This window comes from Macrotis lagotis, chromosome X, assembly GCF_037893015.1.
Source record: "Macrotis lagotis isolate mMagLag1 chromosome X, bilby.v1.9.chrom.fasta, whole genome shotgun sequence".
Taxonomy (NCBI): domain Eukaryota; kingdom Metazoa; phylum Chordata; class Mammalia; order Peramelemorphia; family Peramelidae; genus Macrotis; species Macrotis lagotis.
Window position 1 is genome coordinate 633,323,373 of NC_133666.1, and position 27,525 is coordinate 633,350,897.

The 27,525-nt window shown below is 43.1% G+C and overlaps 1 protein-coding gene across 9 annotated transcripts in view; it reads left to right on the top strand.

Moving 5' to 3' along the window:
* DPP9 (dipeptidyl peptidase 9) overlaps positions 1-26,312 on the top strand; it is a 51,842-nt gene extending 25,530 nt beyond the window's left edge. For 4 of the 9 annotated variants that reach the window (XM_074203963.1, XM_074203960.1, XM_074203962.1 and 1 more), the window contains 14 exons: positions 960-1,088; positions 1,750-1,811; positions 3,960-4,060; positions 5,365-5,542; positions 5,877-6,039; positions 6,492-6,571; positions 10,948-11,100; positions 13,627-13,762; positions 14,697-14,842; positions 16,431-16,577; positions 17,941-18,093; positions 18,680-18,822; positions 20,589-20,700; positions 22,819-26,310. In XM_074203963.1, coding sequence (XP_074060064.1) covers positions 960-1,088; positions 1,750-1,811; positions 3,960-4,060; positions 5,365-5,542; positions 5,877-6,039; positions 6,492-6,571; positions 10,948-11,100; positions 13,627-13,762; positions 14,697-14,842; positions 16,431-16,577; positions 17,941-18,093; positions 18,680-18,822; positions 20,589-20,700; positions 22,819-22,911 — 1,796 coding nt within the window. In that variant the 3' untranslated portion in view covers positions 22,912-26,310. Of the gene's footprint in view, positions 1-959; positions 1,089-1,749; positions 1,812-3,959; positions 4,061-5,364; positions 5,543-5,876; positions 6,040-6,491; positions 6,572-10,947; positions 11,101-13,626; positions 13,763-14,696; positions 14,843-16,430; positions 16,578-17,940; positions 18,094-18,239; positions 18,375-18,679; positions 18,823-20,588; positions 20,701-22,818 lie in introns of those variants that run through there. The other 5 variants (XM_074203968.1, XM_074203959.1, XM_074203966.1 and 2 more) reach the window with 3 other exon arrangements.
* The last annotated feature ends 1,213 nt before the right edge of the window (positions 26,313-27,525 follow it).

Here is a 27,525-nt window from a genome sequence, read left to right on the forward strand (position 1 = left end):
TGGCCTAGTATTCCCTTTCTCCTGGCCCTGTTATCAGCAATCATCCTTGGAGACATCCTCTTGTCCCTCTATCCTCACTTGTTTGGCCACTCTTTCTATTCCAAGTCAACTACTACCACCCATAGGGGCATAACTTAAAACTGTCGTTCTGTGCTTTTTCAATTGTGAAACTTCCTTCTATGACCACGATCTCTTGTCTTTTCACTTATCATTCCTATGATTTCAGATTTCAGATAGAGGTTAGAGAGTGGGACTAACCCTTAATTTGAAATAAGTCCCATACTTAATTTTATTGTTATTGACCACCATTTAATGAGTGTCATTTTCCCCTTCCCAAACCCTAGTTTCTTCATTTATAAAAAGAGAGATTTGGCCTAGAGGATCTCCAAGATTCTTTCCATCTCTCAAAAATCCAATGATGTCAGGGATTTTTCACCCTCAGTATGATTTCTGATCCCTTGGCTCCTCCCTATTCTTCTAGGCTTTTAACCTATTCTTGTCCCACTATAATCCCTATGCAGTCTTTACCCCAGTGGCCAGCCATTTAAAACATGTTTTTTATTGATCTCTTTTGTTTTTATATCATCTCTGTTTCTGACTATATCCCTACTCTATAACCCTATCCAGCAAGTTATCCTTTGTAATATTTTTTTTGAAGGGGGGGAATTCAACAAGATGAGCCAAAAGATTAACAGAGTCTAATGGGGTATGCCATGTTATACACTAATATATTCCCATCTCTGGAAATAAGAATGAGAGGTTCATTTTCTCATCTTCTCTGAGACCAATGTTCAGTTTCATCTTGCTCTTTCCATGTTTGGTATTGTATTCTTTGCATATATTGTTTTCCCAGTTATATTTACGTCACTTTGTTATTAGTTCATATAAGTGTTTCCTTTTTTTTCTGTCTTTGACCTTCTCAGGATCATAGATTTAATTTTATCTGCTTCTTGTTTTAGGATCTGAAGAGCGTAAGACCTTGCGAATCTTATATGAAGAAGTAGATGAGTCAGAAGTGGAGATCATTCATGTTCCCTCTCCTGCTCTGGAAGAAAGAAAAACTGATTCCTATCGGTATCCCAGGACAGGTGAGCTGTGGAAGCAATGCTGGGAGGGGTCTGGAATTGTCTTTCCCACTCTGACTTTGATTCTCAGAGCAGATGTACTCCTCCATTTATAGGGAAAATGACCACAACAGCTTAGCTGGGGAGCCTGTTGCTTCTCAGCTCATGTACTTATTCATTCTATTCATTTTTCAAAATGTAACCTCAGCCTTACCTACATCCTCTGAGTAATATAACATTCAGGCCTATGTCCTTCATCTGAGACTTGGTACAGACTTCTTGGGACTTTCCATGTTTATTACCTGTCTCTTCACCCAGTTTTGAATGGAGCAGGGCCCTACATCTCATGTATCTATTATTCCCTCCTATTACATCACTTTAGTCCTTGCACTGAGTAGGGGCTTAATATAATTCTATTAAGGTGCACTTATTCATAGTCTGAGGGTGATTCAAGGACCTCCTGGTTTTAGTCATTGAGGATAATGTTTAGTTTTGTCTTACAGACCTTTGGATACTTAACACTTTGCTCCCTCTGGGAAAGTGCCCTTTTGGGTCACCTTGACCTGAGCATCAGCCCCTATCCCTGCAATCTCTGCCCCAGGAACTGATTCAGAGATTGGTTTGTGAGTAGATACACAGAATGCTTGGCATTTGGCAGCTTCTCACTTCCTTGCCCTTTCCGCAGGCAGCAAGAACCCCAAGATTGCTTTAAAACTGGCTGAATTTCAGACAGACAATCAGGGAAAGGTAAGAAGGCTTTATTCCCCACATATACACGCTCACACACACCTAGGGGAGGTTCACAGGTAGGGTTGGCTGGGCTGGGCTAGATGCTTTCTGCTTTTTCTGTCCTCCCAATTATGGGCACATTCCCCTTAAGATTACTTCAGATAAAGATTGTTGTATGTTGCTGTTGTCCTCTCCCCAAGAAAGGAGTATGTCTTATTGTCTCCCATTAGAAGGGGATTTTTATTTTGTCATTGTATGCATGCCTAATGCCTAATAATATACTTCTTTATCGTTTGGGAGCATTGTCAGAGGTGAGAAAAAGACACTCTGTCTCTGAGAATATCTCAGATTCCTTGTTGTCGCACGTGGATGGTTGTGGTATAAAGCAGACTCAATGGTGCTTTACCATATGAAGTAGTTGGCACAAGTGTTACTGTCCTCATTTTGCAGATGAAGAAACTGAGGTTCAGGGACAATGACATGCCCAAAGGTACACGATCGCTGACTGGCAGATCTAGGATTCCAATCCAAGTCTCCTGATGCCAAGGTCCAGTTATCTTTACACTACTGTGGAATGTGGACATAATCTGTAGGGATCATCCTCCTTTCAAAAGAGAGTGTTGTTTCTTTGGAATGATAAATACTAGGATCTTTTCATTCTCTAATGTTTTTCAATTTAATTTAGTAGGCATTTATTAAAAACCTATTATGTATTAAAGCTCTGAATAGAGTCTTGGGTAATACAAAGATAAACAGAGTCTACTGTCAAAGAGTTTGGGCAACTAGGTTGATACAGTGGATAGAGCACCAGGCCTGGTGTCAGGAAGACTCATCTTCCTGAATTCAAATCCAACCTCAAACATTTACTAGATTTGTGACCATGGGCAAGTCACTTAACCCTGTATACCTCAGTTTCCTCATTTGTAAAATGAACTAGAGAAGGAAATAGCAAACCACTCTGGTATCTTTGCCAAGAAAACCCCAAATGGAATCACACAGATTCCAACACAACAAGATCCAAAGAGCTTACAATCTAATGATGAAAAATGTAGAGGTATCTTGTTTCTCTTGTATCCTAAATGATTGCTAAGAGATCTAGGCAAAGTGCTGTGAAAAATTTGAGGAGACAGAAAATTTCATGAAATCAAGAGACCCACCAGAGAGGAGAGGCTTCATCAGATGGAAAAACAGACAAGCAGCCCTAGAGAAAGTGTTTCAAGTCAAATCCCATTTCAACATAAAACTTGTGCATGATTTGCAGCCTCACTTATGACAAGCAGTATTCAGTACAATGGAAATTCTTTAGAATATATATTTGTAGAATTCCAAGTGGAAAGGACCTTAGAAATCCTCTTATCCAACTCTGTCCTTTTGTAAGTGAGAAAACTGAAACCCAGAGTGGTTGTGATTTGCCCAAGGTCATACATGTTTTAAGTTGCAGGGGCAAGATTTGAATCCAGGTCCTCTGACTCTCAAGTCAATGTTCTTGCCATTCCTCAATGATAAATAATAGGATCTTGTTCAGACCCTAGAATTCACTGATTTAAATAACTTAGATTAAAATGACTTAGACCCTTGTATCCCAGAAAAGAACTTGAGGTATATGTCATATGCAGTCTTCCCTCTCCCCCCACCCCCCCACACACATAAATTTTAGTTAGTCTTCTTTTTATATAAGAGGCCCACAGAATGGAAGTAGAACTGGACTTAGGAAAATTGATGCAGAGGATGTGTGACATCTTGTTTTCAAAGGACCTTGCCTACCATTCCTTCCCCTGGGCTTATAGGGATTTTTTAAATTTTTAATTAAAATTTTAAATTAAAATTTTATTTTTAATTTATTTAATTTATTTTAAATTTAAATTTTAAAATATAGACCCTTTCCTTAATCCTTATTGCTGTATTGTAGTGGATGTGCCTCCTATTGAGAGGCAGTATTGTTCATTGTTCATTTCAGGAGGAAAGCACTGATTTTTTTTCACCCTAGCTGACTGGGGTTAAGTGATTTTAGCCTTTCTGGGCCTCAGGTTTTCTTTATCTATTAAATAAGGGGTTGGATTACATGGACTCCAAGACCCTCTCCATCTCTAAATACATGACCCATAGTCTCCTTAGGGAAAAGTTGACTGGAGCAGCAGATAACCTGATGTTTTCGTTTTGGTCTAGATGGTTTGTGCTCAAGACAAGGAGTTGGTGCAGCCTTTCAGCATGCTCTTCCCTGCAGCGGAGTACATCGCCAGGGCTGGATGGACACGAGATGGCAAATAGTACATAGGTTTTTCTTTAGCCTCCTTGGGTCCTAGATCAAATCATTACCCATTACTTTTACTTTAACTATTAGTCCCACTTTAAGGAAGAGGGAATTAGAGTTCAAAGAGGTTGGCTGACTTTCTATGCTTCTTGTAAGTAAGAAAGTTGGAATTAGAGAACTCAGACATCTTGACACCTTTCATCACCTCTGGCATTTAAAAGGTTATAGTAAAGATATGGACCAACTGAAAAAAACAAAGTCATGGCTAGGTATAACTCTCAAAGCCAAGGATGACTTACAAATTCTTGCCTGATACCATCAGAAGAACTAAAGTCTAGCTCAATCATACCTTTTAAGTTAGCTAATGGCTCAAATATAGACCCTATTTCTTCCCCAATCTGACTTCTATAACACTTGGATGTGGCCTATAATCTAACTCCAACTGGCTTTTGTCCCCTGTCTCTACCTCCAGTGGTAAGTGGAAATCAAATGCGGAATTGACCATCTGCCCCTACTGACTTCATTTTTCTTCCAATGGAATGAATCCTGGCCTGAATTTGCTGATACTCCTCCATGCTGAGGCCCTTCTCTACTATCAACCTTGACACCTTCTGAATTGTCCAACTTTCACAGTTAAAAAAAAAACAAAACTCAAACCCAAACATATTTATTTGTGTTCAACACACAGACAAATATATGTCTATTTAATGATTATTTGGAATAATAATTTCTTCACTGTGGAATCCTTCTAAAGAGATCTCATTTTTTGGAGTATGGCTTATATCCATGTATGACCTCTGGAATAATATGTTAGGTATGAAGAGACACTAGATTTGTGACAGTTGAAACAAGCAAAGTAGAGACTGGAATCTGATCACAAGAAATAAGATCACAAGAATAATCCCTTATAATTGTATAAAACTTTATGTATAGCATGCAGTATTATTCATGGACTTTTATCTTTTATGTAAAGAAAAGATTGTGGTAGATAGTCCATGATACACAATACTTTTGGGGAGGGAATGGACATTCAGATTTTCTCTTAGGGATTGTTGGACATAGACCCTTGAATGGACCTTAGAAAACCTTCTGATCCAACCTCCATCATCTTACAGTTGAGGCATCCAACCTCAGGCTTAGAGGGCAAGAGATTGGCCTGAGGTTGCATAAATAGGAAGAGCCCAAGCTAGGCTATTCTAGAATACCACCACCAACAACAACTTTAGAGGAGTCAGAAAACCACAATAACAGCACATACTTTTGTGGTCTTATATAAAAAATATAGTCTTACAAGAAACTTATCAACCCTTTGCTTCCTAGTGCCTGGGCCATGTTCCTGGACAGGCCTCAGCAGCGACTCCAGTTGGTTCTCCTTCCTCCTGCCCTCTTCATCCCTGTTCCAGAGAATGAAGAGCAACGCCTTGAATTTGCCAAAGCTGTCCCTGAAAACGTCCAGCCATATGTCGTGTATGAAGAGGTTACAGATGTATGGATAAATGTAAGAACCAAGGGAGCACTGCTGTTCCCTTCAGCAACCTCAGTCCTTTTCCCCATGGGCTCTGTTCTGTTTCCCCCAACTAAGCGTACCAGCCTGGCCTCTTGTTCCAGCTCCTGATTCATGCCTGAGTAGAGGCAACGTTTATACCCTGGGAGAAGGTTGAGAGCAATTATCTAAGCCTGGGGTCAGAGCAGTTTTCTCTTTCTTACTACCAGGATTCCCTAATTTCCCAAGATAACCTTAAGTTTCAACTGTCTCCATTTGCTCTCCCTTTGGAAGGACTTTCACCAGGCCTTGACCTTCTTATGCCCTTTTTTGTTCTCTTTCTTGGTAGGTTCATGATATTTTTTATCCTTTTCCCCAATCGGAGGGAGATGAAGAGCTCTGTTTTCTTCGAGCCAATGAATGCAAAACTGGCTTTTGCCACCTGTACAAAGTCACAGCAGTGCTAAAACCAAATGGCTATGATTGGACCCAGCCTTTCATTTCTGGGGAAGGTGAGAGATATTTTATACAACAATGAGGACAGAGACAAAGGAGACCAAGTCCCAGTCCTCAGAATTCTAGCTGAGCCGAGGTTGGGTCATCATAGGGATGGCCCATATTTCTGAAGCACTTTAAAGTGTACAAAGTACTTTCCTCACAACATCTTGAGAGGTAGCTAGTGCAAGTGTTTCTGGTCAACCCAGATCTCCTGAGTCCAAGTGCAGTGTTTCTTCCATACAGACTCTGCCCTGTGGGACAGATTAAGACAAGCAGGATAGACAAAAGCTTGTGGCTAAGGAGAGAGACAACTGCTCCCTGCTTCTGCACTACTCTTCCTACCCAGGGCGGTTCCCGAAAAAGATTTCCCAAACTTTGGCCGATGACTCTTACATTGTAGTCAGTCTTCAGAGGGCTGCCATAGATCTGGGTTCTCCCATTGATTTGTCTTTTTCCTGTCTTCCAGATGATTTTAAATGTCCCATCAAAGAGGAGATTGCCTTGACCAGTGGTGAATGGGAGGTTTTGGCAAGGCACGGATCCAAGGTACCAGAGCACCTTTTTTTCCCTGTAGGTTCCCTGCCCCACACTCTGCATGTCCTCCATATTCCATTTCTGCCACAGACCTCTTTTGGAAAATCAAACCTCTTCTTGTCTCTTTATTCTTTTTATTGTGACCTGGATAGCCTATTTCTTCATCTTCAGTTCTCAGCTTAGGAAGAGCCTGTCTAGCTGAGGAGGGATCAGCTGTTTATATGAGCCATGCCACTTGATTCTGCATTCAGCCCCTAGTGATCCCATTCATCCAATTTGGGGTGAGAAGATGGATGTGCAAGATCCAGGCTTGGTTTGAAAGTGAGGATGAGACACAGTCCCTGGAAGAGCCCTCTGCTGCTATGACATTATCTTCTCTGTGGGAGATCAGTCAGTCTGGATTATTTGTAACCATTACTTCACTGAAGTTCTTAGAAGCAGAAGAGACCAAAGAGATCCCTAAAGAATACCCCTTATTCCACACCAACATTTTCCTCCAGACCCCATCCTGAGGCAGTCCCTTCCATCATTTTTGCCCATCCTACATCCAGCCTATGACCTCTTGGCATCTTCCTCTTGTCACTTCTGTTTCTGCTCACTGGGGCCCAACAGAACCAGACTAATCCCTCTCCCACTCAGTAGCCCTCCAAATACTTAAATAGAGCTGTCATTCCCTCTAAGTCTTCTCTTCTTCAGGTTTAACATTCTAGTTTAGTCAGTCAATACTTATTAAGCACCTAATGTATACTAGGAATCCTTTAAACATTCTAGTTTAGTCAGTCAATACTTATTAAGCACCTAATGTATACTAGGAATCCTCCTACACATTGAGGAAACAGAGAAAGGCAAACAATAGACCCTGCTCTGAGTCTAATGCAGACAACTATGTTCACATCAACCAGATTCAGCCTAAATTAAAGATAATTGACAGAGAAAAGTAGATTATTGTAATAGTTTAGGTGTGAAGGGACGAGGCCTACACCAGGGTGGTTTAGTGTCAAATAGTATTGGTTCCTTTAACCAGTTGCCATATTGTATGGACTCAAAGCCCCTCATCCTAATTTCCTTCCCCTAGAAGCTTTTCAGTATCCTATCTAAGCTGTATATACCCTTTTAGATGTGGTTTGGCTGGGAAAGAGCCATCTGTTGCTTCCTTTTATTTCCTGGATGGCCTACTTCTTGAATGCCCCGCCAAAGATACATTTACCTTGTGGGCTGCCATGTCACGCTGTTGACTCTTAAAAAACTTAATTTTTCCACTAAAGCCTCCCAGGCTCTTTTTCCTAGCCATGCTTCCTTCATCTTAGTTTTGACACAGTGTTCTTGGGATCCTGATTGTATTAGTATTTGCCATCATTCTTCTTCCCAGCTTTGTGGCATCTGCACATTTGGGAAACATGAAGCCTGTGCCATTATCCACTTTATTCAGAACATCTACATTTGACACCAAATCATACCCAAAGACACTGAAGCCCAGAAAGTCAGAATGGAAAGGGACCTCAAAGAGCATCTAGTCCAGTTCAATCCACCCTCCCCAACAGAAATTCCCTTTACCACTTCCTGCTGATGGTTTTGTGCTTTGATCTTAAAGGAGGACAGGACCATGACATTAGGGAAATGATGCCTTGACAAGTGCAAGAATTGGATTTGAGTGATGGAGTGCTGTGTTAAGTCACCAGCCTTACTTTCTCCTCTGAAATCATCTGGATCCCATGGTCAGATAAGAATCAGGATGACTGGAGATGACCCTGGATGGAGGTGGGGGGAGGGGCAATCAGGATTAAGTGACTTGAGAGAGTATCTGAGGCTGAATTAGAACTTCCATCCTGGTGCAGGTAAGTGGCTCAAGAGTCAGGAGGACCTGAGTTCAAATCCGGTCTCAGACACTTAATAATTTACCTAGCTGTGTGGTCTTGGGCAAGTCACTTAACTCTTGCCCCCCCCCAAAAAAAACTCCCATCCTCCTGACTCCAAGGTCAGTGTTCTATCCACTATACCACCTAGTTGCCCCACCGCTTCCTGCTATATCGGGGTGGGGAACTTCCAGCTTACAGCCATATTGGTTTAGCATTGCCAAGGCAACAGCAGGGGGAATTCAAAATTGAATAACTCTAGTAGCTTTTTTGGGGTGGATTAGTTAAATATTTTATCAACATAATCTGTGAATGATATTTTAATATCCAAATGTCCTTTAATAGAAAAAAGGTTCCTCACTTCAGTGCTACATAATCATACACTTTCCATTTGAATGCCAGTCAGTATTCTGAGGCAGTTAATTTCACTTTTAGACATCTCTTTAATTGTTGGCAAATTTGTTTTGTTTTTCATGAGCTGATATCTACCTTTCATTCTATGGGGTCAAGCAGAACAAGACTTCTGCATGGCAGATCTTCAGATATGACTGCCATGCACTCCCTAAGTAGAGTCTTCTTAAGCTTTCTTTAGCCAGAACTTAAGTTGCCTGATTTCCAATCCCATCCCCCCTCCTGGCTGTTTTCCTAGGACCATTACCCATCTTGGCATTGTCCCTTCTAAAATAATGGAAATAACTATAGCAGATTTGATAGAGTCTCAAAAAACTGAAAGGGACCACTGGATATCCTTTAGGGTATCTCAGGATGGTGTTGTCCCTATTCTTTTGAATCCAGCTGGATTGGCTTCCCAGGGTCACATCCTTGATTTTTCTACTCTTAGCATGTCTGCCTCTCATAGTGCTTGTAGGAGGGTAAGACTGCTTTTCCTATACACCAGCCTCAAAGATCAGAAATATGCCTTAAAACATCTTGGTTTCCCATAATAATCTATATCAGGTTACTCATCCACTTAAGGTATTTTCAACCAGAGGTAGCTAAAGGCTCACCTCCAGGGTGAGAATTTCCCATCTTGGACCTTGAGTTCTGTTTTGTTGTCATTTGACTTGACCCTTTGAATTTCTCTTCAGAGAATCAGCTGTCTTATTTCAAACCAATATCTTCATTAGAAATGAACCGTTTATCACTGACCCAAACCCTTAATAATAGCTCCCATTTCTGTAGGACTTTTAAGGTTTATAAAATGCTTTCCTCACAATAGTTCTCTGGTTAGGCAGTGGAAGTATTATCCTTGTTTTACAGATGGGGAAACTGAGAGTCAGTTTGGTTAGGTGACTTTCTCATGGTCACACAACTAGGAAAAATATCAAGGCATTAGACCCAGAACTCAAAGAAGTATGTCCTCTGACTGGGGCTTTTTCTATTGTCATTCCTGCCTAGTAATCTCCATTAGTATCACCCTTGGTTCTAGACTTCGGCCATGGGGCAGAAGCATATTTATAGATAGACCCACTGTCCATTCTTAGAAGGGTTCTCAGAGTTCCTGTGATGGACATCATTTCAAAAATGCTAAGCCAAGTTTCTGGTCCCACTCCTACCCTTTCCCTGCCCACCAGCCTGGGGTCAGGAAAGCATTTGTCTACTTGCTAACTCTTATCTTACAGGACAGTCATATTTCATTACATTGATTTTGTCAAATTTTGCTTAGCCATTCCCCATTTGATGGGCAATAACTCTAGTAGCTTTTAGTTCTAGTTTCTAGTTCTTTGCTGCATCAAAAAGTGTGGTAAATATTTGTGTGCTGTGTGTGTGTTTGTGTGCTGTGTGTGTATTCATTTATTAATGAATTCCTTGAGTCACATATGCATAGTGGCAAAATCTTTACACCAAAGAGTATGTTTATATTAATCACTTTATATAATGCCAAATTGTTTTCCAAATTGGTTGTACTAATTCATATACAATTTCACCAACAATATTCTTATCTTTCCATAACCTCTGCGGTATTGATCATTCCCATCTTTTGTCATCTTTGCTAATTTTCTGGGTGTGAGGTGAAACGTCAAAGATGTTTTCATTTGTATTTCTCTTGTTATTGATCATTGGAGATCTCTTGCATATGGTGGTTAATAGTCTATTTCTTCTTTTAAGAAGAAATTATTTGTTCATATCCTTTGTCTATTGCCTATCTATTGACAATAGGCAATTGTTATTTTGATGATAGATAGATAGATAGAGATAGCTGTATATTAGCTGTCCATATCTTAAATATAAAACTTTTATCTGAGAAATTTGATACAAAGATTTTTCCCATTTGTCAACTTCTTTTCTTAATCTAGATGCATTAATTTTGTTTGTGTTGAGCAGGCAGTCTTTTAAAAAAAAAAAAACTTTAACTCTCCTCAGCTCCAGCACACTACTTTCCACATATTAGAAGCTTCCCAAGTGGTTGCTGAATTGAACTGCCCTTTCTGCTTTCATATGTAGAATGCCTTCTGCCAGGTGATCAGAGAGTTCCTGGGTCAGGACCTGGGCTGCTTTTTTCCTGAGATAATGGAGTTCATTTTCTACTTGCAGATCTGGGTGAATGAGGAGACAAAGCTGGTGTATTTCCAGGCTACAAAGGACACCCCCCTAGAGCACCATCTCTACGTGGTCAGTTATGAGTCTTCTGGTGAGATTGTGAGACTCACCACGCCGGGCTTCTCACACAGCTGCTCCATGAGCCAGGTCAGCCTGCTCCGCCTACCCAGTCTGACCCCTTGGTGCATGTGCATGCATGCGCTCGCGCACATACACACACTCCCACACGATGCAGTCACTGCCTTTTCAGGGCTATCATTCTGTAAGGTAACTTGAAGCATGATAAATATTTGGGCTTGTGTTTGGAACATCAGGAATTCTTGTTAAGTCACATCCATGCTTCCTCCCCGGGCATCTGCAGGACCAATAGTACATATCTATGTGAAGTTGTAGGTCTTAGATTTGGAAGGGACTTTGAAAGTCATCTAATCCAACACTTCTTCTCTTCTCCCCACCTCCACCCCCCCCCCCCACACACACACATAGAACTCAGTTTACAGAAGAGGAAAGTGAGGTCTAGAATGAAGTCTTACAATCAGTTAACAGAACTGGATTCAGACCTGGTCTTTACTTGCCTGTGCTGCTTGTCTGGCAGGGTTATGGCTTTGAGTTCTTAACTTTAGGATGATCCTTGAGGGAATTGAACCCAAGGCCCTTGGCTTTAATATCCTCTCCACAAGAACTCACCGAGCATGAAAAGACTTCAAACACAAATATTGGTAATTGTGAAAAGATTCATTTTATTGGAATTTTTTTAGAGGAGTTGGAATGAATAAAGAGGTACTGAGTTCTATTTTAGATGTTCCTTTTAAACATTCAATCAGATAATATTTAATAGTAGATTTTTTATGGAATGTTTTCATATATTATCTTAGTTATTTTTCATGATAACCTATGAGATAAGAAAAGCAGGAATCATTATCCACATTGTATTGATGAAGAAGGTAGTAAGGCCCAAAAAGAAGTGATTTGTCTGGGATCTCACAGCAAATTAATGATAGAACCCAGATAAAATCACAAACCCCTCTTTGGCAGTACCATGCTCTTGGAACCCATAGGCCATCACTCTTCTTGAAAAAGGTTCAGGATGGTTCGAGGATCAAGTGGCAGGCTGTGTTCAATATTAGTAGGCTCACAGTGGGACTCAGGAGTCCCTCCAAGACCCAAGAGACAAGAGACCGGTCTTTTCTAAACTGAAACGGCTCTCTCCAAAGTTACTGATGAACTCTTAATTGCCAAATCTGATGGCTTTTTCTATCTTCTTCCTTTTTGACTTTCTGCAGCTTTTGTTCACCTTCTTTGCCTTGATGCCCTTTTCTCTCTAGTTTCTTGATCCTACTTTCTCCTCATTCTCCACCCATGGGTCTGACTATTCCTTCTCAATCTTCTTTGCTGGATCTTCATCCACTACCAATGTCCCCAGAGCTCTATCCTTCTCCTTTTCTCCCTGATCTTATCCAATCCTTTGGATTTAATTATCATCTACAGCCATAACATTTTTCCTGAACTCCAGTTTTCCCATCACCAGCTTCCTTTGAGGCATTTTCTTAGTTTCTCACAGGTACCTCAAACTCAGTATATCTTTATCTTTCTCCTTCCTCCCCTCTCCTGAATGTGCCTGCTGTTGCCTCTCAGAGCTTCAGGCTTAAAGATGTGGGGACCTCCTTCTCCTCTTTGACACTCATGGATTCTGTCTGTGACCAGGCCCTGTTCAGAGCCTGACCCCCAACTTCTGAGAGAAGTGCTTCCTGCCCCAAAACAGATCTGAACACATCCCTGCTCCATTGAATAAAGTCCATATGATCTCCAGGAGTAAATATCAGCAACTTCCAGCACGTCTTTGCCATTTAGAGACACTGCCCCTTTGCTGTCACTCACACCCAGCTACCTCTCTTCCATGGCTGTGTCTCCAGAGGCCTGGAAGGCTGTTACTCTTTGCCTCTGCCCCCTCACTGTTTTCGCTCTGAGATGACCTCCCTGTGGGTGTATCATGGGTAGAAGCTGTGTGTGCATGTTATCTCCACCATAAGAATAATGACTCCTCAAGGGCAGGGATTGCGTTTTAGTCCTTGTTTTTCAAAACCCCTAGCACCATGACTAGCACATTGTGTTTCATAAATACTTATTGACTGAATCCTTCCTAGCTTGTGTGACCTTGAGCAGATTATTAACTGAGCTTTGGCTTTCCTCTTTCTGGAATCTCGATAGTAACAGTGTACCCCCTCTACTCACAGGGTTGATCTGAAGAAAGTACTATATAAACTGTAAAGTGCTCTAGAACACAAACTGTTGTTGTTGTTGTTGTTGTTATTATTATTGTGACTGCAAATAAGAAAGTGACAGATCTCATCTGGTTCCACAAAGGTGGGGACACAGAGAGAGAGAGAGAGAGACAGGGAAGGGCGCAGATTTGATGACAAATGGTGACTGTCAATTGGATAGAGAGCTAGAAGATGCCTTAGAGATTAGTCCAAGCTCTTCATTTTCTGAAGGAAACTGTGATGCTGAGGGAGGGGAAAGGGCTGATGCAAATTCATCTAGCACTGGAGGTAGAAGCTAGGTCTTCTGATTTCAGTGTAGACTTTATTACTTATAAAGAGAGACCCTTGATCCCTCTAGAGAGAAGCACTGTTAGCCTTCTTAACATGTCCTTGTTCTCTTTCTGGCTCATAGAACTTTGACATGTTCATCAGTCACTACAGCAATGTCAGCACCCCACCCTGCGTGCATGTCTACAAGCTGAGCGGTTCTGATGATGACCCACTCCATAGACAGCCCAAGTTCTGGGCTAGCATGATGGAGGCAGCCAGTGAGTACCAACAGCTCCCACTCTAGATATGATGGCACTGAGGCTTCTCTTGGGGAGGAGACCTGCCCCACCCAGAAATGACCCCCAGAATACCCAGTCCCTCAGATCAACAAATACCACCTAGTAGCAAAGGCCTGTGCAACATGGAGTGAGACACCAGGGGCACATCTGCTCCTTCAGATTGTAGCTACCTTCCAGCCTCCTTAGGGGGGTGGGTAAGAGGGACTTTGTAACCCTTTCCTTGCTGCTGGGCTTGTGTTCTTGCTTCTGGATTGGTGTTCTCTGACCTGTTTTGGAAGCAGCCTAAAGCAGTAGAAAGAACCCTGGCCTAGAAATCCGGGCTTTTCGGGCAGTCAGTCAGTAAATAGTTATTAAATACCCACCACTTATGTACACCTACAGTATTCCAGCCATGGTCCTAAGCACCAGGCTTCTCAACCTTTGTCCCTCTCTGTGACTTCCTAACTATGTGACCCTTAGCCAGATCACTTCTTGAGGTCTCACATTTCCTCCTTTCTACCCTGAAGGAAGGGAAGTAGACCTTTTGAGGTCCCACCCAACTGACATTCTCCTATCCTCCAGGATACTAGACTGTTGAGGATAGACAAGGGCACTGGCCTGAATCTTGGGTGACCTGACTTTGATTCCAAACTCTATCATGACCTCTTTCTTTTCCCTCCCTGGACCCTTCCACTCTGGATGGTCTAGATTCGGTATCCTCTATAGTCCCTTCAAGCTCAGACATTTTCTATTCTAAGAGTCCTTCCTACCCTGTTGTCCCAAACTGTCCTAAGGCTAGTTTACAAACAAAAATAAATGGTTTGGAGTTGGTGGAATTCAGGGGTGGCAATGGATGGGCTGCAGTCTTGGCCAGCAGAGCTCTGGGCTGTGCCAGACTGAATAACCACTGAACTGCAGACTCTCTATTTTCCAGGCTGTCCCCCAGATTATGTGCCTCCTGAAATCTTTCACTTCCATACTCAGTCTGATGTGGAGCTCTATGGCATGATCTACAAACCCCACAATGTTCAGCCTGGAAAAAAGCATCCAACGGTGCTCTTTGTCTATGGAGGACCTCAGGTCAGTACATGACTGGACCTCAGATCCTTTCCTCCTTGACTTTCCTCTTCTTACACTTGGGACTTGAGCCATGTGGAAACACTAGCCTTCCAGGAAGACAGAGTAAGGTGCGCATTGTCTGATCAGCCAGAATTTCTTTCTACAGATGCTGTTGTACATTTATTATGCATCTGTTCATTCAGAACCCAGTGCTTGACTCTGGGGAAAGAGGGCAGTATTGGTAGGCTATAGTATATACACAAATAAACATAATAGAACCTCAAAGTTTTAAGGGGAGAAGAATCCTTGTGCTGTGAGTTGTGAGGAAAGAAATGTAATTTAGTAAATCACTCAGAAAATGAATGTGAAAGATAAGCTCCGATAAGTTGAAAAACTTGAGTACAGACTTGGTGATGACTTTGTACTCCAAAGTAGACCTAACTCAGTGTTGAGACTCATCAGGACAAAATAATAATAATAATAATGTTTGTCCTTTCTTTTCAAAGAAGACCATGACATCAGGGAGGTGATGCCATGACATGCAAGTGAATTGGATTTGAGTGAGAGGGTGCCATGCTAAGTCACCAGCCTCACTTTCTCCTCCAGAGCCATCTGGATCCAGTAGAAAGATATGAATCAGAACTGGAGATGGTCCTGGATAAGGGCAATCAGGGTTAAGTGACTTACCCAAGGTCACACAGCTAGTAAGAGTCAGGTGTTTGAGGCTGGATTCAAACTACTGTCCTGACTCCAAGGCCAGTACTCTCCACTGCTCCACCTAGCTGCCCAAGACAAAGTAATATTTGACTAATAAAGCCTCAGGCATGGGGAACAGGGCATGGGTATTGAAACCAGTGTTGGGAGCACCTTCAGATAATGTCTTGGTTCATTGACTTATATTGATGCAGCACCTGCCAAGCAGTGCCCAGGTGCACTGGATATGCTCCCTGGTCAGGAGGAACCCAGACAAAAAAGATAATGAACAGATGAAGGGTTATGATAAAAGTCAAAACAGCAGGACAAAAGGAGAGAGTGATAACTTCAAGGCTGGGTTGGGTCCAGAAATACTTCACAAGGGAGGTAAAACTCCATCAGCTTGAGCTTTGGTGGGAGATATTTTAATATGAGGGAGAGCAGAGGGTTCAAAGTCAAGAGGCCCAGATTTGGGTCCTGGTTCCACCATTTACTAGTTGTGGGGTCTTGGCCAGAACACTTAACCACCCTGAACTGAATGAGGGATTCAGAGACCAGATGGCACCCAAGATCTTTCTCTGAATATCTCAATGGAGAGGAGAAGGGGCATTCTAATATTAGGGGATGGTTTGGAGTTAGAGAACAGTGGCTTGGTTAGAAGCCTAGAAGTGGAGGGAGTGCTCATGGTGTGTTTGTGGGACATGGAATGATCCTTGATGGAATGAAGTATTCATGTTGGAGTCTAATAGGAGATAGATCTCAGTCAGGGATGGGACTATCTTGGTTTAGTATATCTCCTTTAGAAAACAAAAGGAATTTCCATTCATTTTTGTGACTTCCCAGGTTCCCTCAGCCAACATCCTTAAACATATCATGATTGTCTGTTTAACTGTGTTCCTTTTTTACTCCACTATAGGTACAACTAGTTAACAACTCTTTTAAAGGCATTAAATATTTGAGACTCAACACATTAGCATCTCTCGGCTATGCTGTGGTGGTGATCGATGGCCGAGGCTCTTGTCAGCGAGGACTCCAGTTTGAAGGGGCTCTTAAAAACCAAATGGTAAATGTTCTTCCAAAGTCTGTTCCTAAATGATAGACCCATAATGGATTTTTTTGAGGTCATTCTCCTGGGTTGAGACCTGTTTTTCCCACCACTTTTGGTCCCACTTTCCAAAGCTGACTGCAGGTCTGCCTGAATCCAATGTGATATTTCTTAATTTAAAATTTTAAGTCAACAAGTATTTTGAAATGCTTACTAGGCTAAGCACTAAGGATGCAAGGAAAGGTCAAAACAGAAGCTGCCCTTGAGAAGTTCCCAGTCTAACCAGGGGAGGACAGTGTGATGTGCAGATCATGTCTAGTTATGTGAGCTCACAAAAGATGTTAAAGCCAAGGCAGCTTCGCAAGGAAAGCACCAACTTAAAGGAAGACTGGGAAAGGTTTCTTGAAGAGGGTGGGAACAGCAAAACCCATCCTGTCATCACTGAACATTGAGTGAGCAGCGACACTGCTGCTGGGCCAGACACTGAGGGCAGTGTGGATGTGTAGCCCCTGCCTCAAGCTCCTGGTCTAGATGATGAGAGACAGTTACAACATAAAAACATTAGCAGTCTGAGACTGACTATCATCAGAGACCTAGGTGACTAATTTGGAATTAAGAACCCCACGTGATCAAGAAGAAAGGGTTAACATTTCTAGGACAGATCCCCATCAGTATCTAGCTTTACCACCACCCAGCTGCCCCAGGGTCCTGAGCACAGAAGCTCTGCCCTCTTAGTCTTAGTCTCCTCTTCTATCCAAGACGTTGAACTAGATGCTTTCTAATGTCCTCTTGACTCTATGATGCTGGGTAGCACTCCTTGGTTGGCAGAGAACATGATGTATTATCTTCTTTGAAGCTGAAAACAGGCCTGGTAGATCAGCTGTTCTGGTGTTGAATTTACCCATTTTAGAGATCAGGATCCTGAGACTCAGACCTTGTTAAGCTCCTTATCTAGGGCCACTAGGCTAGTTAACCTCAGAGACAGGATTTGTTTGTTTTTTTAGGTTTTTTGCAAGACAGTGAGGTTAAGTGACTTGCCCAAGGCCACACAGCTAGGTAATTGTTAAGTGTCTGAGGCTGGATTTGAACTCAGGTACTCCTGACTCCAGGGCTGGTGCTCTATCCACTGTGCCACCTAGCCACCCCAACAGGACTTGAACAAAGAATCAATCCTGTATCATTTCTGCTACTGTTAAAGGTGCTAAATTTTAAAGAAAGACTTCTGGAGAAGGGTGGAACATGAGTTGCCCAGACCCAGCAGCAGGAATGCCACTGTGTCCTTTGGCAGTCCATCTTATTGGTTCTGAGGATCTGTGTCTGTACAATTGCCTTAGCAAATGGCTGAAACAGGTCTGCTGACTCTTCGTTCTCTGCTCCCCAGGGTCAGGTAGAAATAGAGGACCAGGTGGAAGGTTTACATTTTGTGGCTGAGAAGTATGGGTTCATCGACCTGAATCGAGTCGCTATCCATGGCTGGTCTTATGGGGGCTTCCTGTCCCTCATGGGGCTGATTCACAAGCCCCATGTATTCAAGGTGAGTGCCCCCCCCACCCAGGCTGTTTCTGGGCTCTGTCCTGCCCTTCTGTGCTGCTGTGCGTGAACTCAGTGTGCTGGGGATGGAACGTGGGCAGCTCCCCTGCCAGCGAGGTGGTCGTGCTACTTGGCTGTTTCTCCCTGCAGCAGTATTATGGGGAAGAGCCCTCTTTCCTCATTGCCCTCCACTGCTGATCCACGAACCGCATCCGGCTTCACAAAACCCATCAGCAACTTTGTGTTTAAGGCTGAACCCGGGACTCCGGCCTCAGATGGGCAGAGGTGGGGAATGGTGTGGAGAGGAGTTGGGTGAGGGGACATTAGGCCTGTGGAGGTGGCTGGGGTTGGGGGATGAGGTCAAGATAAACAGAATATTGTGGGGATTTGGCTGCTGGGAGGGCCTCAAAAGCCAACTGTCTAAGGGCCCCCATCTTCCTCCCCACCAGCCCACTGATGTGCACAAAGGACCCAGTAGTCAAGCTGTATGAAAACACTATACCTTTGGGTCTTTCGAGTTTAGATTGTCTGTTGTGTTGGGTATGGATGACCTTAGCTTCTTGTGTCCTTGCCCATCTCTTGTTTGCCAGGTTGCCATTGCGGGTGCCCCAGTCACAGTGTGGATGGCCTATGATACTGGATATACAGAGCGGTACATGGATGTCCCCGAGAACAACCAGCAGGGTTATGAGGCAGGCTCTGTGGCTTTGCACGTGGAGAAATTGCCTAATGAGTAAGTGGCTTAGAAGACCCTGTTAGAATTCTTGATAATTGGATACCACAACGACTTGCCCTGTCTTTTCCTCCATTGTACCTTGAAGTGAGGAGTTTTTAACTTTTGGGGTCATGAACCCCCTGGCAGTCTAGTGAAGCCTGCAGACTTCTTCTCAGAATCATGTTTTTACATGCAGAAAATAAGATAAACATCATTACAAAGCAAACCAGTTAGCTAGAAATGCAGTACTCAGAATGCTTTAGAAGTAAGTTGACGAGCCTGGGTGAAGAGTCCCAGGTCTACACAGACTCTGCTTCAGTTATTCTGTTCAGGTTGCTGTCCTTTCAAAGTAATTATGCTGATCTCAGTCATCCTTACTCTTCCAATCTCCTTCCACCTAAGCACTACCTATCAACATAGGATGAACAACCCAGTTCAAAATGTTCATTTCTCTGCGAAGCCTTTCCTGATTCTCTACATCCCAGTCCTCCAAGCCTAAGTGATTTCATCTTGTCAGTGTTCCCAATGTCTCTACCCCTTAGGTGGTTCTTTCTCCCCTTTGTTCCCCCTCCTGCCCACTCTCCCATCCCTCATTCTCTGGGCCTTAGGTTCTTCATCTGTAAAATGAAGCCTTTGGACTAGATAATCTCTTGACCATTGTGGATCATTGTACATAATAAGTAGGTACCCAGTAAACACTTGTTATTAATTAGAACTCTAAGTTGTCTTGACATTATTTGATGACTTCCTTATCATAGTCTTGTGAGGTAGGCAGAGAAGTAGCAGATTCCTCCACTTTGAGGGGAGCTGGACCTGTAGATTCACACAGTGACCACGTGACATCTTGTTCTCCCTTCTTAGTGCAGATCAGCAACGTGCCTGTTATGTGTGGTCTTGGAGAATGGCTCAGGATTCTGAGTTTGTGACTTGCCCAAGGTCATGCAGGGAGTCTGGGTCAGAAGCAGCTCTTAGGACCGGATCTTTCTTTGACAGTCTGCTGCCTCACTCCCATTGTTCACATGAGGGAACTTGGGCATAGATGATCTTCCCATCACTGAGTCATAAATTCAGTGTCAGAATTGGGATAGAGTCCTAGGCTGTCTTGGATCCTCTACCAAGAGGATTGCTGATTAAGGAGATAGCTTGTTAGATTCTCATTATATTCTCACAGGCTTGTTTCCATCTGAACCTTCTTCTTCCCTTATGAAAGTTCTTCCCTTATGTTTGGTCACTTACTCAATGATCATTTATTCATTTCATTAGATCAATATCTTGTTTCTCTTCCTCAGCCTCTCTTTGCTCAAAACTCTTTAGTAAGCACTTCTTGACCGTCAACACTAGTGCCACAAAGACCTGGCATGCATGCCAAGGGCTCTGTTCCTGGTGGTACTAAGGAATGATACTCTTCACTTCTGGGCACAAACATGTATCCAGGACGGGCTGTGCCTGTTGGTGCCCAGATGTATATCCCAATTTCTAAAAAAAGAAGTTTGGTATGTTGTGTCTCATTGTTAATATGTGTATTTTAAAAGTAAGCTTCAGTTAATTTTTAGAAATTTTGAGTTTCTTTAGTTTGATGAATAAAAATATCTTTATGATAGAGTATTCAATAAGTGTTTGTCTTAAAACATTTTTTTTTTAATTCCCTGGGACTACATCCTAATGAAATGTGCTTCACCTGCCTCTGCTTCTGGGGCTAGCTGGGAAAGATGCTTGGGTTCAAGCTCCAAGGTGAAAACATTGTCTCCTTGTCCAGAGGTTCTCATACACACTTTCTTTTCCAGGCCAAATCGCTTGTTGATCCTCCATGGTTTCCTGGATGAAAATGTGCACTTTTTCCACACAAACTTCCTTGTTTCCCAGCTAATCCGGGCTGGAAAACCTTACCAGCTGCAGGTGGGTATGGACTGGTAGACATTTCTACCTTGGTTCTGGGAGATTCCTGGGTAGGACTGGGGACCGTGCCTGGAGGGCACAGCTCACTCTATATCATAGGATGTCAGAGGTGGAAGGACCAATGGAAAGTTCTCATCCCAAACCTCATATTTCACAGATGATAACTATGTACTGCAGCATACAGAGTGATGTGTCCAAGGAAGAGCTGGATAGGAACTTGAGCTGTCAGTCCACGTGCAGTGTCCTTTCCCCTGCCAGGGGGAGCAGGGCTCTTGCATCACACAGCAAGCTGAGATGAGGACCTTCCAACTCTAAATCCTCTGACTGGGACTGAGCAAAGACAGGCAGGGTGGGTAGGAGAGGGCAAGAGGGCCATCATCAAGGCAGATTGCTGTCTGTAGAGGAATAGCTGCATTTTCTGAAGGACTTTCAGTTTAGTTCTGGAAGGCAAGACTACACCCCTATTTTACATGTGAGGAAAGCTAAGGCTTAGAGAGGCCAAATGGCCATAAAGGTAGGAAATGGTTGAGCAAGTGTTTTGTAGGAACTGTTAAAGGGGATCAAGGGACTTAACTTAAAAAAAAAAAAACTCTTGGATACTAGGGTTAGGGTCACGAGTTGTGCTCCTTCCCCAGAAAACAGCAATGGGGTTACTGCCTTTGCATTTTAAATGGTGATTCAAGGATGGGTAAGCCTTTGGTGATAGAATTGGGGCAGAGTGTTGCTAATGGAATTTTGTGTAGGGGATCACCTGCTCCATAGAGAAAAATCTATGAAGAGGGAACCTGTCCTTCTGTGCTACTTCCTTGTCTCCTATTTCCCTTTCTTCTTCTGCCTTCTGCCCTGCTCCACCAGGTTCCTTATGCCATTTCCTCAGGGAGTTGTGCCCAGGCAGTTGGCATTACCCACTTAACCTATTGTTGAAGAAGAACCTCACCCACTCACTGTATGAAAAATGATAATAGCTCCCATTGATAGAATGCTTTAAGGTTTTTTAGAATAAATTCTTAAAATTTAATTTTTAAATTAAAAAAAAAGTCTTTTTAATAAATGAAGGCATGGTATGCTTCCCGTGGCCTTTAGGCTGAGTGGGTACATTTCACACATCTCCATTAGCATGACTGAGAATGCCTGGAGATCATCATATTGCCCTGCTTGTGCCCAGACAGTTTTGGGAAGTTAATCATGTCCATTTCTCTCGTGCTTTCTGTCATGGAGCTCTTCTATTGCTCGTTTTTCTCATTTGATCCTCACAAAGGCACAAGGGAGCAGCTGGCAGCTAGTCATTTATTCCATTTGGCAGGTGAAGGAACAGAAATTTAGATAGGTTAGGGGACTTGTCTGAGATCCCACTGCTGGTGAGGAATGAGTCCAGGTTCTCTGTCCCTCACTGCTCCTCATAGGATGCTTTGAACTCTACCCAAGGAATCCTCCTCTCCTCCACTCCTCACAGAGCATATGTTTGAGATCTGAAATTTTACCATTTGAGATTCATTTCTCAAGACCAATGACTGCAAGAATCTTAGCGTTGGGAGGACCTCAGTGGCTACCTACCTCCAACTCATAGCTGAACACTATTCCCCTTTATAACATCCCACAAATGGTCTTCCAGTTTTTGCTTGAGGATCTATTACATCAAAAGAGTCCTGAGGTGTAGTTCATTCTCCTTTGGGGTTTATTTTTAGGGAAACTTTTTTTTTTTTTAGGTTTTTGCAAGGCAAACGGGGTTAAGTGGCTTGCCCAAGGCCACACAGCTGAAACTTTTCTTTAAAACAAGCATTTACACTTTAATGTGGATTTATTAACTTCCCTATTCACTCCCAAAACCACCCCAGTGGTACTCAAAGGCAGATTTTGCTAGTGGGGAGAGTGGAGAACTAGAGAAATCCAGGCCTTTGGGGCTAGGAGACTGGAGAGACTGGAAGAAGAAGAGTCCTAAAGAAAGTGGGATGGCGTTCTGGACTTTGTGATTCATAGGGTTAGGGAGCAAACTAACATAAGTAGAGATCTCTTTATCATGGTGTAAGAGTTTACTTGCTATCCATCGCTTTGTCTGGTTGGAACCAGGAGACCCATACAAGAAAGTACAGTAATGAGCTACTTCTATCTCTCACACAGATCTATCCCAATGAAAGACACAGTATTCGCTGCCCTGAGTCAGGAGAGCACTACGAAATCACACTGCTGCACTTTCTACAAGAATACCTCTGAGCACACGGTCTTGGCCAGACCCATGGAACACTGACAGCTCACCTCTGACCCCTAATAGCCTTCTTATCCAGAGCACAAATGGCCAATGGCCCACCTCCTGGCTCCCCGTCGCCTGGCCTGAGCATGGGGAAGGGGCCAAGGATGCTTGGAATGGTGCCTCCTCCCTTGACTCACCTCCGTGGAATTGCTCTCCATTGCCAGCTGTTGCTTGTCATTTTTTTTAACGTCCCTCTATTTTGGCTCTCACTTCTTTGATCCCAGGACTGAAAGACAGTGGCCAGTCTCCACCAAGGCTTCTTTTCTGCATCTTTCTCCTACCTGTTTTATGGCTGGCTGGTGGGGAATGGGATAAAAGGCTTTGAAGTAGGCTGGAGTTTATCCTGTTTAGGTGGGGATAGGGGGAGGAGCACCCAGAGCTGAGATGAGTGACTTAGGAAAGCTGCCTTAAGCCAGGAGGCTGTGGCTTCCAGACTGGCCACCTGCTTCTGGTCCCCTGAGACACAACAGCATAGGAGCAGACATCTGGGACCTAGCCACATGGTCTTTCCCTCCTCCATACTTTGGTTTCTTTCTGATTGGAGCTTTCACATATGATTGGGCAGCTTGAGATTTATCTGGGGCTGTTTGAGAGGAAAGCCCAATTACTGGGGGCTTTGGAGATGGTTCAGAGCGCATGCTCTTCTCCTGTTCCAAAATGACCAGCACAGCGCCAGTGGTATCTTGGCCTCTGGATGGGTCATCCATCCAGGGCTGCAGGAGTGTCATCTAGGATTTTTCCTAGATGAGATGAAATGAATATTTATGTTTCTTGTCCTGTTTCCTCTCTGGTTCTTCTCCATCAGCCTCTCCCCTTTCCCCCCTCCCCAACACCGTTCCCTGAGCTTTCAGGCATGCACTGAAATATTTGCTGTGCTTCAGTTCTCTGCAGGTCAGTGACTGTTATCCCTTGCCATCTCTCCTGCAATGCATCTCTGTTCACCTAGCTCACACGTGAATCACGCATCTGGGGTTGGGAATTAGAACTGTCCTACCTTAGGGTAATCCCTTCCCTCCCCTGCCTTCCCAGCCAAGAGTTCCGCCAGGGGCGTTAAAGAAAAGTAAACGAACCACATCTACTTTGCCCGAGTATTTTAAGTGCGTATTATGAAAAGAAAATATTTTTGTGGATTCTTATTCTTTTATAATTATGAGTGTAAGACGTAGCAACTCATTAAAAATATTACAAATGGCAGCCTAGCATATGGTGGAGTGTTCTTTGAAGCAAAGATTCAGATGGGTTGGGCCTCTCAATGTAACTGGAAGGAGTGGGATATGTATGAGCAAGCTTGGGAGGATTGAGCCTTTGCCAAGCTGGGAGGAAGGAATGCTGAAACTGGAGTAAATGGACCTGGAGCTAAATTAGAGCATTTCCTTTGTGATCCAAGGAAAGTCACTTAACACTGATTTCTGGGTCTCCATTTCTGCCTCTAGAATGAAGGGGCCGGACCTAATGGTTCAAATGTTCTTTGCAGCCTGAGAATCCATGAACTATGAGTATTTGGTGACAGAAGGCTGCTATGGTAGAGGTCCATTTCCTAAGACAGTATGGATGCTACTTTTGCAAGGGAATAGATGCTTTTTTTGTTAAAGAAGGTGCCACCTACCCAGCCATGGCAAGCATGTGCTAGCTGGAGGATTGGTGGCCTCTGTCTCATGAACTCTGTACAGTGCTGACTGACCAACAGTGCCTTTGATAAAAGTCTTCAGAGGGGAAAATTCTTATCACCTGTTCCTTGTTCTTCTCACACCTGTGATTGAACTGCAAACCAGAGGATCTCGCAGTAAGGTCACACTAGTGAGTCCTCTCATTTTACAGATGACGAAATGGGTCCAGAGAGGGGAGATGAAAGGCTTTCAAGACCACACACCCATTATATATCAGTCAGGATTTGAATCTGACACTGTTGGAAGGAAAGAATGACCCTGTGTTACAGGCTTTCCCTTTGATAGTCCAAAGTACCTGCCCTTTGTACCACAGAACCAAAAGGACATGGTTTAACCTAGTAGTAAGACATTTTATGACAGTAATTTTGCCATAACTGGGTTTGATGGAAATTTTCACTTAAACCAGTTGTAACAGCAATTGATGGCAGCAGTTGTCTTCTGGACTTCAAAAAAACCTCCAAAGGTAATCACATTGATTCGTTGATTGGGTTAAATTAGGTTAAAGTGCTGGACCCCAAATGTTTTGAGACCTGAGTTATAATCCTGAATTTTGAATCCTGTCAAACCACCTCTACCACCTTGAACATCATCTTCCCATATACTTCTATGGAAACAATAGCCGAGGACCATGAATCTTTGGAAATGTCATGGCCTTGACCTACCAGACCTTCTTCCAGCCCAGGCCCCCTCCTCCCCAGCCATCATTGAGGGAAGCAATTGGAAAAGAGGCCTAAATCTCTCGTCACTATAAGCTACCACTGCTGACCAACTACCATTCATAGGCATACAGACACAAGAACCCTGAGAGTGGCCAGCACTGCTGTCTCCCCATACCATGCCCTGCCATCCTCTCTACTGGCCTGCTTCCAGCCCAGACTTAACAGCCACTGTCCAGAAAAACAACTGTTGAGAGAGGAGGGCCAGCCATCCCTACCAACTGTCACTCACTGGACAGGTGAGCTAGCCTGGCTGAAGAAAGAAGGAACCCTGAAGGGAAAAAAGGTCACCACCTAGGATACCCCCCTCCCACTATCCATCTCCCTTGGACCCTGGTGAAGACAGCCAGGACCTCAAAACCAGCCTTGGGAATCACAATGCTTCCAGCACAGCATCCAAGTGATGGTCATCATGGGAAACTGCTGCTAAGTAACTAAGTGCTTCTTCAGGGCCTATTAAGACCCAGAAAAGAAAGCTCTTGTCACCAAAGTCCTTAGTCCTGTCCAATGATTCAACAACAGACACTGGCATGACTTTTATCAGTGGAAATGATCTAAAAGAAGAGGTATTAACCTCTGCTTTGGGGCTGTACCCTAAGAAGTATGGAACTTTTCCATCTGATTTCCATTATGTATTGTCTCCTCTATTAGAGTGTGAGCTTCTTGAGGGCAGGGACTGTATTTGTATCTCCATTACTTAGCTCTGCATATAACAAGCGCTTAATAAATGCTTTATTCACTCATTCAGCATATGACCTTGAGCTAGTTTTTTCCCCTCTCTGAGTTTCAGGTTCATTTTCTGTAATAAAAGAATTTGCCGTTTCCCTTGGGTCCTCTCTGTCTTCCTAAATATTCTCTACTTCTGTGCCTTAGTTGTAAGAGTCCAACCAATCTGTGGTTTGTCCATTCCCTTCCTAGTCTACCCTCAGTTCATGATCACACACCTACTGAGGACTTTAATGCCAGACCCTCTCCTGGAGAATTCCCAGAGGACTAGTGGGTAAAAGAGTTCATTCAGGTTAAGGAAATGAGGGAATACTGAGGAAACGTTAAAGGATTTAAATTAATTTAATTAAATTTAATTTAAATTAAAATTTAAAGGGTTAAGTTAAATTTAAATTAAAGTTTAGATTAAAGGGTTAAGTAACAATAGATCAAGAGATTATCAATGAATGAATGGTAGGGCTAGACCTGAGAGGTCATCTCTCCTGCATTTTCTTTTTGTAGATGAGAAAGTTGAAGCCCAAAGATGAAGTAACTCACTCCATATATCTCATGAGAGGCAGTCAGAATTCAAGCTCAGTGTCTCCAAAGCTCGCTCACAAGGCAGTTTATAACTAACACTAAGCCAGTGGGACTCAGGGCTCTATGCTGATCACACAAACAACTTTACCAAGACTACCCTATTGTCCAGAAAAGAAAATGGATGTTTTAAAAAGGAAATGAATGCCCTGGGTCAGACCTGCCCTCTGTTTTTGGTTCAGAAAGTTCCCATGCATGTAAGTAGATGGCAGGATGGAAGGAAGCAGAAAAAAGCTTCATAGAAGAGCCAAGAACGGTTCTGAAGATTAAGGTAGGGTAGGGAAGGGAAGCACCTTCCAAGAGAAAAGAGATAAATACTATCCTTTATGACTAATCAGCCACAATACCCAGACTCCTACCCTATTTGGAGGGCATTTTTCATGTTGATTGTGAAGAAAATGCTTAGTTAAAATGGAAATCCTCTTACTCATCTTAGATTTCCTATCTTACTACCTATAGCAGTGGCTCCAAATCTCTACTTTCTTTCCCTTATTGACTGAGGAAGTGAAGCCATCCCAACCATGTAAGTGTCATCTCTCCTAAGGCCTCTCCTGTCCTCTTCCTTGTTCTTACCTAAGCCTCCCATCTTCCCACCCCCTTCCCCCATTTGTGCCCTTGATCCAGTAAAACATAAGAGGGCATGGAGGATGCTTTTGTCTTTGAGATTGTGTTGCTTGCCTAAATTCCTGGTAGAATTTAGGGGATTTACATTCCCTCAGGTATTGCACCCTGGTTAATTCCCCTCTCATCCTCCTTTCCTTTTGTCTACAAATGGGTTCAGGTCTTCCCTAACTTCAAAAAAAAAACCCCAAAATTTCCCTAGGCCCTACTTATCACCTCATTCTAGTATAAAATCTCTCATTCTCCTTTCCTGACAAGACTCTAGAAAAAC